The sequence below is a fragment of the Colletes gigas genome, unplaced genomic scaffold, assembly GCF_013123115.1.
Source record: "Colletes gigas isolate AHSC1104 unplaced genomic scaffold, ASM1312311v1 Colletes_gigas_Sc00048, whole genome shotgun sequence".
Lineage (NCBI taxonomy): Eukaryota > Metazoa > Arthropoda > Insecta > Hymenoptera > Colletidae > Colletes > Colletes gigas.
The window spans coordinates 762,584-779,725 of record NW_025106677.1 but is presented as its reverse complement, the minus strand read 5'-3'; the positions used below and the strand labels follow the sequence as shown (position 1 = coordinate 779,725).

Sequence of the window (17,142 nt, the reverse complement as noted above, 5' to 3'; positions counted from 1 at the left end):
TAATCCATACTCGAGATGGAAATTTTAGAACCTTCGACGATACTCCAGAAGAGGGTAATAAATTATTTCGCGATTCAGATATAATTCGGGAAAAAAAAATTGTTCCCGATGTACATTTCGCTCCGTGTCGCAGACTCAATCGCGGCGAATAGGGTCGACGTTAAAAGCGGCCCTGTACCGTCACTTTGGTTTTCTTGTCACCAGAGAAGAACGAGCTGGAAGTGTGAACCGCCGACCACCACGACAAGATACCACCTGTCCCTTCTCACGGTTCGCCCACGCATATAACGCCGTTCTCGCGGATTCCTTCGATCCCTCCTTGCTTCCGAATCGCTTCTCGCTTTCAGCCCATCCGAGATGCGAATCGATGTGGCTCTCGCGTAACTATCCAACAACTTCGCCAAGTTCCATTCCTCGTAAGTCCCGACTGACAAGTTAACTCACTCCGTTTCGAGAAAACGAGCGGATAAAACGCGGGGCACGTATATAAGAGAGTTATTTTTACCGGAGTTTCTCGATACGAGTTAACTCTTCTATTTACAGAAGCAGAAGTTCAGTTTACAAGTTTATTTCTGTGTTTATGAAGCGAACTTTATCGTTCGAAGTTGGTGTAGCACAGCTCTGCTCGACATGATTTTTTAAACACGATCACGTCTTGGGTGTTAGAGAAAAAATCTTCTTTTTTTTTAATTTGGGGGTAATCGAGGTACACCGCATATTTTTATTTTTATATTTAAGTTCTATATTCTCGTTTTAAGATCTGATGAAATTTTAATCAACTGTGATTATTTTCTGTTTTTAAATTTTTACAACTGTTACTGTTCTCTTTAAATTTTTATACTGAATTTTATTTTATCTATTTCCTATTAGCAGAGAACATCTGAACGCTTTAAAAGAAGAAATTATTTAGAATAGATTTTATTATTTGTTTAAAATAGAAAAGGAATGCTAAAATTAGAATAAAAATACATGTAAAAAAATTGGTTCCGGCCGGGATCGAACTGGCGACCTTCTGCGTGTAAAGCAGACGTGATAACCGCTACACCACGGAACCCGTTGAGTGAAGGCTTCCTTATAATCTAATTCTAATAACATTATTACTGATATAGTATAAACAATTGATTTCAATTTAAAATTAAAAAAAAATGATAACTGTTTATGTATATACAAAGTAACGTGTATAAAGAATTGTGCATAACTTGTCTATATATATATATGTATATATGGATAATTAGTACGATTCTTATGCATTATGGTATTAATTGTAATGGTACTAAAACGTAATGTTGTTGTTAAAAATGAATAGAAATCGATTATGTTATTGCAATTTATTTATAAACATATGAAAGAGTCGGCCTGTACAGAATATCAATACTCATCACATACTAATGGCAGTGAAACCGATTCCAATATTAACAGTGTATTCTACATAAATAACAGCGTTTTACCTCACATTGCACGTCTTACATTCTACTTAAGTTCCGAACGGCACGTTTTCATTTGCGGTTAGTAAACACGCTACATACATAACAATAAATTTAATCGATTAATAATTTTCATATTATTAATCTCGATATCGTCGTGGTAGAAGAAAGTTAATGGAAGACAATAATGTACAATTGAAATTCAGTCTTGCCAATGAGAGTTCGATAATTCGATCTATTTGAAGCAAATCGGCCCAAATGTGAAACCGAACGCCTGATGCGGTGAACCATAATCGACTGGATAGAAATCGACCAACGGCAATTGCTCTAATTTCGTAGTACGAACCAAGAACACGGTCTCGCCTTTGTTCTTACGCGTCCTGCAACCGTCTGCTAAGATTTGTGGCTTAACACCGACGTATGAAAACTCGTCTTCGTTCGTACCGAGCAATCGTATCGAGTAATTGTAATTATAATTCATAATGTTGTACCAGGCCGCGCTGTTGATACAGGTGTAAGTAAAATTCTGATAACCTTCTTGACTCAACAGACGCAGAAAATTTAATTGCACCACGCCAATAGCTTCGTATGTAATCTATAACATAAATAACGAGAAAAACATTTCTTTTCTTTTGTCAGTTAACTTATTACAGATATTCGAACTCACTTTGAATCCACCTCGCAAATTCGAATACCAATCCGTTTTGTTGTCTTCCTTCCTCCATGGTATATTTGGCATTTCACTTACGTGAATGTCGGGATACACGCATGTTTCGCCCATATTTGTCATATTGCAATAAACGTACACAGCGTCGTCAGCCATTCCTAAGTTTGGATCGATCCAGTACCAACCTGTTTTTCGTAGCAAAGTGTCGTTAAACTTTATACCGTAATTAGTAAAGCAATGAATAAGGATAATAGAGACACTGACCATCGTTAAAACGCGGATGTCCATAAAACAGATCCTTGCAGGTTCTTACAGGATTTTCTCTGCTCCCGATCGGTTTACGTATTCGATCCAATTCTTGCCTCATAGCGTATATTGAACTATACATGTCCAAGAATTTGGGCCCCAACTCCTCTTCAATGCGGTCGTCTTGGTCTAAATTCTCCGAGTCCTTGTCCTGTTTCTCTTCCTTTTCTCTGTAACAATTGCCTAATTAAAGTACCTGTAAAAGCGGGCGTACACTTTACGTTTCTACGAAACTTTCTTACGCGTCTTCCGAACCGTCGCGTTTCCGTCTCAAAAGTTGTTCTCTCGTGAATAATAATTCTGGAGGGATCATCGGTTGCTCGGCTGGTGGACCAGGAGGCCCAGGCGGGCCCGGAGGACCCATTTCACCCTTTGGCCCATCGTTTCCAGCACTACCTCTAAGCCCAAGTGGTCCTTCCATTCCAGGAAGTCCCGGAGGTCCATCGTTTCCTTTAGGTCCAGGTAACCCGTAAGGCCCCTGATCACCTTTCGGACCCTCGCGACCAGAATCACCTCGCGTTCCTTGCTCTCCCTTTTCGCCCTGTTCGCCTTTGATTCCCAGATAGCCCAGTTCGCCGCGATGTCCTTTGAGTCCCCTTCTACCCCTGTCACCCTTTGGGCCCTTCGGTCCAACGGGTCCAACTTTTCCAGGATTACCAACTGCTCCTGACATTCCAGGCGGGCCATTTTCACCTGCAAGTCCTGGAAGACCTCTGAGACCCGATAAGCCTGGTGGTCCTGGTACACCTTGAGGCCCACTGCGGCCTTGAATGCCCTGTGCTCCCGGTGGGCCCATATCACCCTTCTCTCCCGGCATGCCTGGACCTCCTTGCATTCCTGCTAGACCCTCTGGTCCCTAAATATCAAACGAATTAAAAATACTACCTTAAAAATAAAATAGATGAACTTGATCAATGGATCAATCTTAATTAATTATTTTTTTTCAGTTTTAGAATTTGAATCGTTCAAGAAAATTGTTGCATGCATTGATCAGAATATTATACAATTTTCTACCGGCTTCCCAGATGGGCCAGGCAACCCTTCTTTTCCTGGGGGGCCAACGTCCCCTGGAGATCCAGGATCTCCAGGCTTGCCATCATCTCCGTCTTTGCCTGGTTCTCCTTTTGGACCGACCAAACCCGGCTCTCCGGGAGGCCCAGGGAAACCAGGAGGCCCTACGTGTCCTTTCGGCCCTTCTGGACCATTTATTCCACGATTACCAGGTGGTCCTGGTGGTCCACTTTTACCTTCTTCGCCCTTCGGGCCTGGAGGTCCTCTTTCACCCTATAGCACATATTACAGCAGGTAGTCATAATTTCCTCGTTTTTAAAATTTCTTAAACACGAATTTAAAAAATCCTTTTACTGGTTTTCCCTCGGGCCCGTTTGTACCCTGAAGTCCTGGCGTTCCACTTTCTCCTTTTACTCCCTGGCGTCCTTCAGGCCCGGGAGGACCTTGTAAACCTTCAGAACCCTTAGGACCTCTTGGACCTTGTTCCCCCGGACTTCCAGCTGGCCCCACCGGACCAATTATACCAGCGTCACCGACTTCTCCTTTTAATCCAGGTGGTCCGGGTAATCCTTGTGGGCCTACGGGCCCGGATGAACCTGGTGCGCCAACAGGACCATCTTCGCCTTTCGGTCCCCGTCTTCCAATTTCTCCTGGCGGTCCCTTCTCACCAGGCAATCCAATTGCACCCGGTTCGCCTCGAAGTCCTTGTATTCCAGATGGTCCTGGAGGACCCTTTTAAAAATAATAGTATTGTCGTTGTATACATAGTGTACTTTCAATTTTAACGGGTCATCTTTAACGTACTCCTAATTAAACTTACCATTTCTCCTTGAGACCCCTTAAATCCTTTCTCACCAGGTGGTCCAATATCACCCTTGTCGCCATCTTCCCCTGGAACTCCAACAGGACCCGGAGATCCTGGTAACCCACGTTGGCCTGGTAGACCGTCTCGTCCAATAGGTCCTGCCAATCCAGGCTCACCCTAACAAATCAAAACGTATGATGCAATAATTCGAATTTGCTTTGATTTAGTTTGTTTACGTATCTATTACCATGTTGCCTTTCAAACCAGCTGGTCCCAGTGGCCCTTTCGGCCCTTGACTTCCTTGAGGTCCAGTTTCGCCATCTTTTCCAGGTTCTCCTTGAGCACCTTTATCGCCTTGTGGACCCTGAGCTCCGATCGATCCTATATCCCCTTTTGGACCTGGCATTCCCTTCATTCGTAAAATATATACAACATTTTTGGGTTTATAAAAGTCTGACACGACAAGTCGCAGGTGTAATTATAACAAAATAGAACAAACCGGTAGACCATTCAGTCCTCGTTCCCCAGGAAATCCTGGCAAACCACCAGGACCAGGTGGGCCTTCTTTTCCTGATAAACCGGAGGGTCCTGGTGGCCCCTCTTTTCCTTGTTCCCCAGGAGGACCCGTTTCACCAGGAATTCCAGGGTTTCCAGGACTTCCAGGTTCTCCAGGTTGACCAGGTTCTCCAGCAGGACCTTGCGGTCCTATTACACCAGAAGCGCCTGGTGGTCCTAACGGTCCCGAATCTCCCACTGGTCCACGTTCTCCAGGTGGACCAGGAATACCGTCTTTCCCATCAAGACCAGCTTGTCCCGGGGGTCCAACAAAACCACGAGGACCTTCAACGCCGGGTGGACCACTTTCTCCTTGAAGTCCTGGAGGACCCGGTTGTCCTGTGTCTCCCTTTGGCCCTGGTAACCCTTCAGCACCTCGTCTTCCACGAGCACCTCTGAAACCCTTTACAAAAAATAATTGTCTTCTTACTCTATTCTCTACTATGCCTTTATTAGAAGAATTTTTCTTTAGTCTTAGTACAGAATAGACGAAAATTGTCTTTCTTCGCTTACTCTAGGTCCTGGTTCACCGCGTTCCCCTTGCGTACCAATATTTCCCTAAAATAAATTAATATATGTCCACGTCATTGAAACGTGTGTTTGATTTTCACGCACCTGATGATACTTTTTTAATTTTCTTACCCTCTCTCCTTTATCCCCGCTAGTGCCTTGTCTCCCCGGTTGACCTTTATCACCTTTTTCACCAATATTTCCAGGATATCCAATAAAACCCGGAGAACCAATTTTTCCTTTCTCACCGAGCGGACCAGTTTGTCCAGTTTCACCCCGTGGACCTTCGAAACCCTTGGGACCTTCGAAACCTTCCAAGCCAGGAATTCCTTGTGGTCCTGTCGATCCAATTTCTCCCTTCGCGCCTGCGTCGCCTTTTTCTCCTTCCAGTCCCCTTTCACCTTTTTCTCCGCGTTCGCCAGCTGCTCCACGTTTACCTTCGTCGCCTTTTACGCCGCGAGTTCCAGGGAATCCTATTGGTCCTTGAGGACCTTGGGGTCCTTGTTCACCTTTCATTCCAGGGACTCCTGGATTTCCTGGATGACCAGGCGACCCGTCTGCTCCTGGAAGACCGGGAATTCCGGGCTTTCCTTGTGGCCCCTAATCAAATTGTAAAATATTGTTTTTTAGGTAAACGTAAATAACAGAAGGCTCGATATAGTTACATTCAACGCTAATAAGCTTTATTAAAACTTACAACTAAACCAGTTGGCCCTAGAAGACCTTGAGGACCAGGTGGACCAACTGCTCCCGCCGGACCTGGTGGTCCTGGTGAACCTGAAGCTCCTTGAGGGCCAGTACTGCCTTTTGCTCCCGGCGGGCCTTCGCTCCCTGGAATACCAGGGTTACCCGGCAATCCAGGAAAACCTCGTGGTCCTATGAATCCTCTGGGTCCCTAAAATGATCTCGAAGCATATGAGACTTTATTGCTGCTAAAACATGTTTTATTTTTATATAATACTATTCTGTTGCAGTATTTTTCTTACCATTTCACCGGGTAAACCTGGTAAACCAGGCGAACCATCGTCACCTTGCATCCCTTCGTGACCTGGTAAACCTGGTTCTCCGGTAGCTCCTGTTGGTCCCCTTTCACCTTTATCTCCTGGTAGTCCAGGCAGTCCAGGTCCACCCTGTTCACCTTTCATTCCAGGCGGTCCACTTATACCTCTGTCACCGTCTCTTCCAGGTCGACCTCGTCTGCCTTCCCTGCCAGTAGTACCAGGAATTCCTGTCGATTCATAAATTTTCCTTTTACTTTAATGTAAACAAAAATATCCATCCATATTTATATTCTAAAGTAATCGTTTCAATCTACACTTAACCCGTTACGTACCAGCGTCTTACTTACATACAAGACATACAGAAGAAATGTTTCTACTGGAATTAAAATTTATCTGTCTATCGAGACTCTTTTTTCTTAGATTTAACACTAGATTTAGTGTTAAAGCTCTAGAAATATGAATAATAACGAAATAATTCGTTCGAACGATAAACACTGTTCTGAATTAATTATTTAAATGAATTTCGTAGAATTTACCCCTTTCACCGCGAGGACCAGGTTCTCCGACATCGCCAGGTTCTCCTTTTTGTCCTTGCGATCCGGGCGGTCCCTCGGGACCTGGGATACCAGTCATGCCCATGGGCCCTTCAGCACCTCTCATAGCCATCATATGTTGCGAAAGCATTTGCCTCAAAGCTTCCGCCTGATTATCTGGTCCCTTATCGTTGCTTTGTTGGGTCAACGATGGTATTATGAAAACGTTACCCGGTGGACCAGGAGCACCTTGCAAACCCGACAGTCCATCCCTTCCTGGTTCTCCTTTCTTACCTGGTGCCCCAGGCACACCTGGAGGTCCTGGAAATCCACGTGGACCTGGTGAACCTCGAGCACCATAGTAACCGGGACTGTAATACGATCCTTCGACAGACTCTGAATACTTTAAGCCTCCCCCAATCGAAATCCCAATATTTTCAGTTGTTTCTGCCGTCGTCGTTTGATACTCCCCCGATACAGTAGCATCAACGCCGCTAAGAAGCTGTAAACATTTATTTTTAAACGCAATTTACCCATAAACAGCGTAAACTTTAACAAAGTTGCTTTCTAGAATCAAACGACTCACAACATTGTGATTTTGGTGCAACGTTTCCACGGTTGGCCTAGACGCGTACGTTGCATTCGTGGGTCTGTAAGTCGAATTGTACTCGTCGTTGTCCTCGTCTTCATCTTCGTTCCCTTCCTCGTAGTCTTCTTCCGATCCTCTTCCAAAATTTCGACCCTGACTGTTGAAGGAAGCGTTCAAACCAGACACCGTGGCAGATATTCTACCGTAGCTTCTGGGCAAATCGATATTGCTGTGATTGGTTTCGTAATACGATCTGCCCGTCGAAGGGGCTCTGTCAGAGAAACCGGAACTCCGTACTGTTTGTCCGGTACCAACGCTCGCCGAATTCTCATAATAACTGGACGAGGTGGTGCGTACTGTACCGCCGATGTTCCACATGTTTGTATAACCACCACGACCGAACGTGCGTCTCGTTTGGTTCCTACAATCTGGCGCGAAAACCGTGCAAATCTCGTAAGCAGCGTCCGGAATCGGAGCGATCTTCAACGTCTCCAAGTCGCCCTGTAAAAAGAATTTCAGCAAAGCAGTCGAATCTTGCTCGCTATCGGTTCCCTCGTATGTTCAAACAATTGTTTACCGACCAAATACACGTTTCCTTCGACGATCTGTTGACCGATGATTATAATGCCGCTGTCGCTGATCGTTTCCTCGACGTTCCTACGCAACTCTTTCGTGACTTGCTTGGTGCAGTCGACGATTAGCGTGACGGCGTCGCCTTTGACGCTGAATCCTAAACGATGCCACTTTCCGTCGGATATATCAATTCCAAACGAAATGGGTTTATCCTCGTCGTCCGGGTTTGTGCTGTAGTAAAGGGTGACGTCATTGCCCAATGATAGCACCAACTGTTCCTCGCCGCTGTCGCTGTAGATAGCAAACAGCGAGGCGGCCGGGTACCCTAATTTTTTCATCGTAATACGAGTTATTCAATCAGGGACACGCTATCGAGAGGTTGCTTAGGATAAATGTATCGGTAATCGATATCTTTACTCTTTGACTGCAGCTAATCATAAGTAGTTTTCTAAGCTATTTTTAATTTACCTAATTTGCAGTTCTTCGATAATAATTGGGAATATAATACATACGTCTTTTGTATATATTGATAGACTTGTGACTATATTGGTATACATAGAGTCTCGTAACATGACGACTTCTTTATTTGTTGTACGAAAAAATGTTTCAGATAAAAATTGCATGATTGTTAGGGGAACATATAATACCTACTGATATCGGTTTTATGGTATTTTGCTTTTTTATCAAGATATGAAGATCACTTTCAGTTTTTTTAATGGAGTATTTCAAATGGAGTCGCTCTAAAAAGTATGCAACTTTTATCTGAACATTTTTTCGTACAACAAATAATTATTGAGTTATTTGAAATAAATTGAACTAAATTGAAATTTTTTAATTTTATCGACAAATTTGTCCACCTGAAATATTTTCTTGAAAGTGTGAAGGATTTCGGAGGTATGTGTATTCTCCAAAAATGATTGTAATTTACCCCCACAACTGAAATTAATTTTCCCATAACAATTTAAAAATTTTTTTTTCGCCGTAAAATTTAGTACCCCCTGTCGATTTTTCTTAAAAATTCGTTTTTCATTTTTCATAAATTTGTTTAACGCTGTACAGAAATTTTGTCTAATACTTTTTTATAGGTACACATGAGCTCTACTTCAGAAAAAAAATTCATTGAAATACATTCACTATTGTAGGAGTTATGGCCGTTTGAAAATTGGACCATTTTTATGGAGTTTTTCTCACTTTACGGGGTGAAGGAACAACTTTTCGAATATTTTTGGATATTTCTACATATTCTTGGTTAAAATACGCGTCGTTTGCATTTTTAAACATTAAAATCGTCCAATCCGTTCAGGAGTTATGACGTTTTAAAGATTCGCATGAAATTTTGGACTAACAATTCTGGCTAGAAATTATATTTTCGGTAATGAATTTTTTTCTCGAAAATGCGTAGGATTTCGTGGGTATGTGTATTGACCACAAACGATTGTGATTGACCCCTGCAACCGAAAATAATTTTTATAGAATGATTTGAAACTTTTCAATTTTCAGGGTAACAGACAGTTATGGTCAGACATTATATTTTCAGTAATGAATTTTTTTCTCGAAAATGCGTAGGAATTCGGAGGTATGTCTATTCACCAAAAATGATTGTAATTGACCCCCCTAGATAAAAATAATATTTTTAGAACGATTTGAAATTGTTCAATTTTCGGAGTAGCAGACAGTTATGGTCAGACATCATATTTTCAATAATGAATTTTTTTCTCGAAAGTGCGTAGGATTTCGGGGGTATGTGTAATGACCAAAAATGACCCCCGCAACCGAAAATAATTTTACCACAACGATTTGAAATTTTTGAATTTAATTGTTAATAACTTTTTAACGAAGCCTCCATTAACAAATTAGTATTCTTGATTTTCGTCTTATTTTGGCCTCTAGAATCTCCCATTAAAATTTTTCCCAGTAATGGCCGAACACCCTGTATATAATGAATAAAATATATTTTTGCGTTTCAAAATAATAAAAGAAAAAAAGTAACTTGGCCGGGATTCGAACCCATTAACAAATGCTTCGTAACTAATCGCTCTACCGACTTAACTCTCATTTTGTAAAGTAAAAAGTAATTCTTTTAATTTGTATGTACGAAACTTTAAATAAAAATATTTCGAAAACGAAGACCCATTATAAAGAAATTTACTATGGCTTTTCGATACTAGGTGTATACTATAACTTGCACCTGCTATCTTTTCAAAAGCAATTTCCACGACTGTAAGGTCCCCTTGTCAGAAATATTTTTATTTTGAAAAGTTCGATTGTTGATGACTAGACTGCGGATTTTTATGCAAATTCATATATTTATTAATAAAATTAATAAAATAAGAGCTTCGTAGAGGGTTCTTTCAACCCCTAAATACAATAATTCTTATCTTACTTGAGTTTTTGTTATATTTTTGCATATTAAATGCAAAATGCATAAATATCCGCAGTCTATTGATGACGTTTATCTACAGTTAAAGTAGAAGACAATATTTCGAACAATTTCAATATTTTTACATTTATATATAATTTCTAGGGGAGGAATTGTCGAATTCGCATATAGTTGAGGAAACATACTAGCAAATTAAATTGATCGAGGCGACTACTGACCGAGTTTAGGCCTGGCCACGACCAAAATGGAGAAATCGCGAGCAATGCCAGCGGGGAACAGAGTGCTCGTACTGATCGTCAAAATTGCGTTTTCCGAAATCTCGTACGCGACGGTTTCGTTCCCGTGGCAACGACTTTGGGTCGTCGTCACTCCGAATGGTTCCTGTTTCATTCCGGTCCCGGACACCAAGTCTACGATGTCTCTTTCTGAAATCGTGAAAAACAGAAAATTTGCAATCGAGATTTGTTTCGGATAGTGAAAGGTAACGCTCTTCGATTTTCATAGAAGATAGAGCGAAACGCGTAATGAAATAAACGCAGATCACACGGCGACAAGACGATGAACAACTGGAAACCTAATAACCCCTGAACTCGAGAGACGTAACTTGTCGCGTTACGACGAACACTTAAACCAGTTCCATTAAGAAGTCCTCTTTTCTAGAGTGGAACGCATAGTTTTGCATGCTACAAGCGGCGTCTCAATTAACGCAATAGAGATCACTTAAAAAGACGTCCACTGATAAACGGACATCTATTACGCGATTGCCAGTGCAATAATTTCTGCGTTACTACGTGAAACAGGTGCAACGATTTGTTTCGATCAATGATGATTCTTTCATCGATCGGAGACCTAAAGTAAACGCGTAATTTCCAAAATACAATTAACGCAAATTACAAGAATAGCAATGATGGATTGGTACTTGCCCATGTCTTGTAACGTGATATCCGCCGCCACCGAATGCAACCCCGATCCTAAGAGGAAGCAGAGTATCGATGAAACGATGGTGCGAGGTCGCAGTGTTCTCCATAGCTGCTTCGCGTGGTCCCGTCGCATGCTACCCCCTTTCCTCGATCAAATCATGGTCTTTTTCACAGCTAATTACCCCGAATAATTATCCACAGCGATAAGGGCGCGACAGTGGTGTCAGCGAACTCGCGTAAATCCGACGTATCTAGCGTGAATCGTGAAGACTCTCGGAACGCTGTGCGAAACTTATCTGAATGCAATAGTCATCTCGATGCAAGCTACCCTCCCCACGCGTTTCCTCTTCTTCTCCTTCGGTTCGTTTCTAATTCTATGCCCCCCCTCCCCCCTCCCCGTCCCTCCTCCTCCTCTGCTGCCATTATTTCTTGTAAACGCCGATGCACCGTATTGCACGCGTTCCACGCATGTGTCTTTTAACGACAATTCCGCGTCCCTTCTATTGACACTGATTCGAATAACACGTGGTGTTGAGACACCGACGAGCAGAGGGGGGAGAGGATCTTTTTGTCATCGAGACAGATACATTTTCGTTGGAACGGGGAGCTGTGTGAGTGCCAGTCGCCAGTGCATTTTCATTCCGTTCCATTCGTCCGGACAGTTGCGTCATTTTACATAACGCGAATCGAGGAAAACATTTTAAAATGGGCAACCAGAGTACAGGGGTCGAAAAGTAAGATCATCTTTGCCATTTATCAACGACAAATAAACGTACGGTATACCTGAAAATCTATTTTCAAATATGAAGTCGATACGAAACACGTTCTTGAACGATTGAACTTTCAAAAGATGCCAAAAGAAATTTCTTTTATTTTCTTTTGTACCCCTTAAAAGAACCACTCGGGGCGAGTAGTACGTGGAAGAAATGAAATGAAAATCAGCCTGATAGATTCGGGCTTATTATTTTAAATTGTTCCGCGAGCGAATGCGAGCATCGTTTAGCTATGAAGGTTTTAATTAGTTACTTCCCGAGCCGATGTGCCTTGTAAAGCACTTTTCTTCTGTGAACGTGAGATAAGTTTTATCATCCACATTGTAATATTAATAGTTGCGATAGTTACAGAAAAGAAACGTAGAAATTTGAAGAGTTTCCTGTTTCTCCATCCGCATTGGAAATATTATTTTCACGTGTCGTTGATAAATTAATTTTGGTTAATTACTTTTCGACGTAGGTTGTCACAAATGTTACTTTCAAAGATATTTAACACGATGCTTCGAATTGTATAATAATTATTTCTTTTCGCGTACTATTGGCAAATTAATTCATTCGCTTCCGGTACATCCCCTAGCGGCGATCATAGTGGTCACTGACCGAACCCAGTATACTAGTTAATGAAAACTCCAACATCTCGTGACCCATTGATTCTACACGCTTCAATGATTATGATTTCGATCTTTTTTAAATCCGGAAAAGAATTATTAAAAGTTATTATTTAGATTATTATTATCCTCTGACTTGGTTTATTGTATCAATGAAAAAATGGTTCACTATACCGTTACGATTATTCGCGTAGTAATTAATTTTAGATGAGATTAGTCACCACTTTTCCTCAGCCTTTGTTATTTTCATTAACACGCAGGCTTAATTCATTAATTATGAAAATATCGAAATAACTTTCTGTTCATAATTCATTAATTATGAAAATATGGAAATAACTTTCTGTTCATTATTCATTAATTATGAAATAACTTTTTTTTCATAATTCATTAATTATGAAAATATCGAAATAACTTTTTTTTTCATAATTCATTAATTATGAAAATATGGAAATAACTTGTTGAACTATATTACCTACGATTTAAATGTCCTCGAAGTATACAAAATTAAATGTGTGTCGCCACTGTATGACACATGTGGTCTAATGGGGAATCGGTTGTCAACATAACCTAGTAAGTGTTTCGTTTATACGTCTGTACAAAGCGTTTGACGTGAAAATAATAAACGATGCCTAAGAAAAAAAAAGTAGTTAAAGTTTATAATACAAAGAAAAAGCAAGATTCCGAGTCAAAAATAATCGAGAAGCTACAATCAAAGTACCACGCTGTAAGTTATGATTGGCTTCGTAGATGTTAAGAATCTTCACGAGGTTACATCTTTGCAGATCGATGAAACGAAAGCGGACAAATTTACAGATCTACCGCTGTCGCCAAAAACTTTAAAAGGCTTGGCAGAAAATAATTATTTTAATATGACAGACATTCAGAGGCAAAGTATCGGCCTGGCATTCCGTGGAAATGATATTTTAGGAGCGGCCAAAACGGGCAGCGGAAAAACCTTAGCATTCCTTATTCCGGTAATGAACAAGATTAAAGTTAGTTAACGCCGCCTTAGAAGAATGATTTGTAACTAAAATGTAATTCTATAATTATTAAGGTATTGGAAATTTTATACTGTAAACGATGGACAAGATTAGATGGACTTGGTGCGCTCATCATCACACCGACCAGAGAACTCGCTTATCAAATATATGAAACGTTACGTAAAATTGGTCAGTATCATGATATTTCTGCTGGTCTTATTATTGGTGGGAAAGATTTAAAGTTTGAAAAGAAACGTATGGATCAATGTAACATTGTTATATGTACTCCGGGCCGTTTATTACAACATATGGATGAAAATCCATTGTTTGATTGTGTGAATATGCAGGTATATAAATAGCCAAAGTAAAAAACTGTTAATATTAACAAAAAGATAACTACTAGTTCTGTATTTATTTCGTTTTTAAAATTTTAGGTATTGGTATTGGATGAAGCAGATCGATGTTTAGATATGGGTTTTGAACATACTATGAACTCTATTATAGATAATTTACCACCAAAAAGACAGAGTCTTCTATTTTCTGCAACTCAAACAAAGTATATATTTTTAACTCTTAGATAGCCGTGTGAGCTCTATCAGAAACACCAACACCAGTTTCATTATTTCATAAATAACTCATTAAAATCGACTGAAATTATATAATTTAAATCTGAGATCAATTAAAGATGCTGTGCTTTATGTATTTAGTATATTGTATGTCAACTTGTGGACAAAGTTATGTTTTTAATTATTCGTTTAATAAATAAATAATGTTCTTTTGAATGGCACCCGCGGCCGATCTACATGAAATTTAGAATGGTTAGATAGCAGCGGAAATGAATACTTAATACAAAATTTTAACTTCGGGAATTTAATAATTTCTGAAGTATTAAATTAGGTTTGACTATTTTCTATTTTGTTTGGATTAGAATGGTATGTTGCAAAGTAATATTTTCCAAACGACAAAATTAAAATTTGATGCGTTGTTTATGGATTAAGAACGATCGAAATTTTATTTTCTTTGTGTCATATGTTACTTAGTGTCTCAATTTTCATTAGGTCGGTTAGAGATTTAGCCAGATTAAGTTTAAAAGACCCCATGTACGTGTCTGTTCACGAACATTCTACGCATACTACACCCGAAGGTCTTCAACAAAGTTACGTTATTTGTGCTTTGGAAGACAAAATGTCAATGATATGGTCTTTTATTCGAAATCACTTGAAACAAAAGATCATTGTATTTTTCTCTAGTTGTAAACAGGTATGGTAGTTTATTAATATAATTGATTATAATACGCGAATGGAAATAATGGTAATATCAATTATTGCCAGGTAAAATATGTATATGAAATGTTTTGTCGATTGAGACCTGGCATAAGCTTACTAGCTCTTTATGGTACATTGCATCAACTCAGAAGAATGGAAATTTATGAAACTTTCTGTAAAAAACAATTTGCAGTTTTATTTGCTACTGATATTGCTGCTCGTGGACTAGGTAGAGAAGAAAACTATTTCTTTATATGAATATTAAGAAAATTGATACCATAACTATTATTTACAATTAAAATGCAATTTAGATTTTCCTGCTGTGAATTGGGTTGTACAGATGGATTGTCCTGAAGATGTAAATGCGTATATACATCGAGCCGGTAGGACTGCTAGATTTCAAAGAGGTGGTGAATCTCTATTAGTTTTATTACCTTCAGAGGAAAAAATGATCGAGAAGCTAAAAGAACGCAAAATTCCAATATCTATGATAAAGTAACTTGAACACTTTTGTATTATTTAATATAGGTATTCTAAAAATTTATGAAAATATATATATATATATATCTATATCTAGAATTAATCCGAACAAATTACAATCTCAACAACGTAAAATGGAAGCTTTATTAGCACGGGATGTATCCCTAAAAGAAAGTGCTCAAAGAGCAATTGTAACATATGTGAAATCAGTTTTTCTAATGAAGGATAAGGAAGTTTTTAACGTTCATGCATTAAATACTGATTCGTATGCGAGGTAAAATAAGCAGATACATGTAATTACAATTAAAACTGTATATGGAAACATTACTTCATTGTCTTGCAATTGTTGCATTATTAGATCTTTAGGTTTAGCCATACCACCAAGAATTCGATTTCTTCAACGAATAGAACAAAAACAACGATCATCTACCAAAAATGTTGGAAACGAAGAACAAATCATTACGCATAATGAATTGGAGAATGATATAAATCAAGAAAAAACTTCCGATATGTCTGATGACAATGATTCCATGGAAAATGTAAAAACGAATACATATCAAAGAACAGAAACAAACAATTTTGCATTTGGTAAGACAATTAATATTTATGTGTATAGAATTAATATCTTAATTTATAGAATTATGTTCTATTTTTTTTTCTTAAGCAAACGATAGTGACGACGACGAAATATTAACTGTGAAAAGAAAAAACATAGATATTGATGAAGTATTACCAATCGTTACCGCTGACGATAAGAATTTAGGTACAAGTAAAAAGAAAGCTATTACGAAAGCTGCAGTAGCTAAGAAAGTGCTTAAGAAGAAAATAGTACCAAATAAGAAAATTGCCTTTGATGATGAAGGAAAGGTTTGTTGTCTTGATATAAAATTTACATATGATATATTTGTGTATATTCTGGTATTGGAATATTTTACTTTTTAGGAACTACTAGATCCTACTAAAGTTAAAATCTCTGAATTTGCTAGACAATATGAAAATGAAATAGATTCTGGTATCAATATAGAAATAGCCAAACAGATATTACGCGAAGAAGACAAGTTTGACAAGCAACGTTTCAGACAGAAAATAAAAGAAAGACATAAAGAAGAAAAACGAAAACTAAAAGCTACCAAGAGAAAATTAGACGAAGATAAAACTAAGGGTCAAGAAGATATGGAAGATAGTGCTGACAATAATGCCAGTGACAGTGAATATAGTGAACCAGATTTATCGTGGTTACCAGATCCAGACAAAATCTATGGTAAGCAACAGGAAAGCGACAAAGAAATTTCGGACATTACCGAATCGGAGGAAGATGAAGAGGAAAGCAAAATACATAGGTATGTGCTGCAATAATTAGTACTAAACACATTGTATCTAGGAAAATATACCTGTTTTATTCTTAATATTACTTTTAATCTTTGGTAATCATAACCTTATTATTACAGACCTCCTACGAAAAAACTCTTAACACAAAAAGAATACAACAAAATAAAGAAAAAACAAAAAACGTTGGTCAAAGTTGACAACAAACATTTACAAGCGGACGAGGAATTAGCATTACAACTATTACAAAATTGAATCAAGATATATTTTGCTTGTTTGTTGAATAAATCATTAATCTCTTTTTATGTGTCATGGTACAATATTATTAATTATTATCCACATAGTTGTTCATGTAAACAAATAAATTGGTATTCTATTTAATATAATTAAAGAATTTATCAACAAAATACAGATTAGACACGTTGAAAATTTTTTA

General features: G+C 39.0%; 2 protein-coding genes and 1 non-coding gene across 4 annotated transcripts; 1 reads left to right on the top strand and 2 right to left on the bottom strand.

Moving 5' to 3' along the window:
• Positions 1–981: 981 nt before the first annotated feature.
• On the bottom strand, positions 982–1,054 carry Trnav-uac. Its single transcript has one exon. It is a non-coding gene; the product is annotated as a tRNA-Val (tRNA).
• A 305-nt stretch (positions 1,055–1,359) lies between these two features.
• On the bottom strand, positions 1,360–10,763 carry LOC122403271 (collagen alpha-1(XI) chain-like). Its single transcript, XM_043406702.1, has 17 exons — positions 10,573–10,763; positions 7,983–8,299; positions 7,399–7,902; positions 6,816–7,314; positions 6,265–6,506; positions 5,976–6,173; positions 5,411–5,878; positions 5,282–5,326; positions 4,713–5,171; positions 4,461–4,622; positions 4,229–4,390; positions 3,763–4,140; positions 3,412–3,681; positions 2,640–3,253; positions 2,356–2,567; positions 2,092–2,276; positions 1,360–2,019 (listed from the first exon to the last, which is right to left on the bottom strand). The coding sequence occupies exons 1-17, from the start codon at positions 10,742–10,744 to the stop codon at positions 1,660–1,662; spliced, it is 5,247 nt and encodes a 1,748-aa protein (XP_043262637.1). The 5' UTR covers positions 10,745–10,763; the 3' UTR covers positions 1,360–1,659.
• Positions 10,764–13,205: 2,442 nt separating this feature from the next.
• On the top strand, positions 13,206–17,134 carry LOC122403318 (probable ATP-dependent RNA helicase DDX10). 2 transcript variants are annotated; one of them, XM_043406789.1, is made up of 12 exons: positions 13,206–13,379; positions 13,438–13,629; positions 13,710–13,982; positions 14,070–14,191; positions 14,694–14,895; positions 14,967–15,129; positions 15,212–15,395; positions 15,478–15,654; positions 15,739–15,968; positions 16,048–16,247; positions 16,323–16,720; positions 16,829–17,134. In XM_043406789.1, the coding sequence occupies exons 1-12, from the start codon at positions 13,281–13,283 to the stop codon at positions 16,959–16,961; spliced, it is 2,373 nt and encodes a 790-aa protein (XP_043262724.1). In that variant the 5' UTR covers positions 13,206–13,280; the 3' UTR covers positions 16,962–17,134. The 2 variants fall into 2 exon arrangements, with proteins under 2 accessions (XP_043262724.1, XP_043262723.1); XM_043406788.1 differs by having other exon boundaries at positions 16,045–16,247.
• The last annotated feature ends 8 nt before the right edge of the window (positions 17,135–17,142 follow it).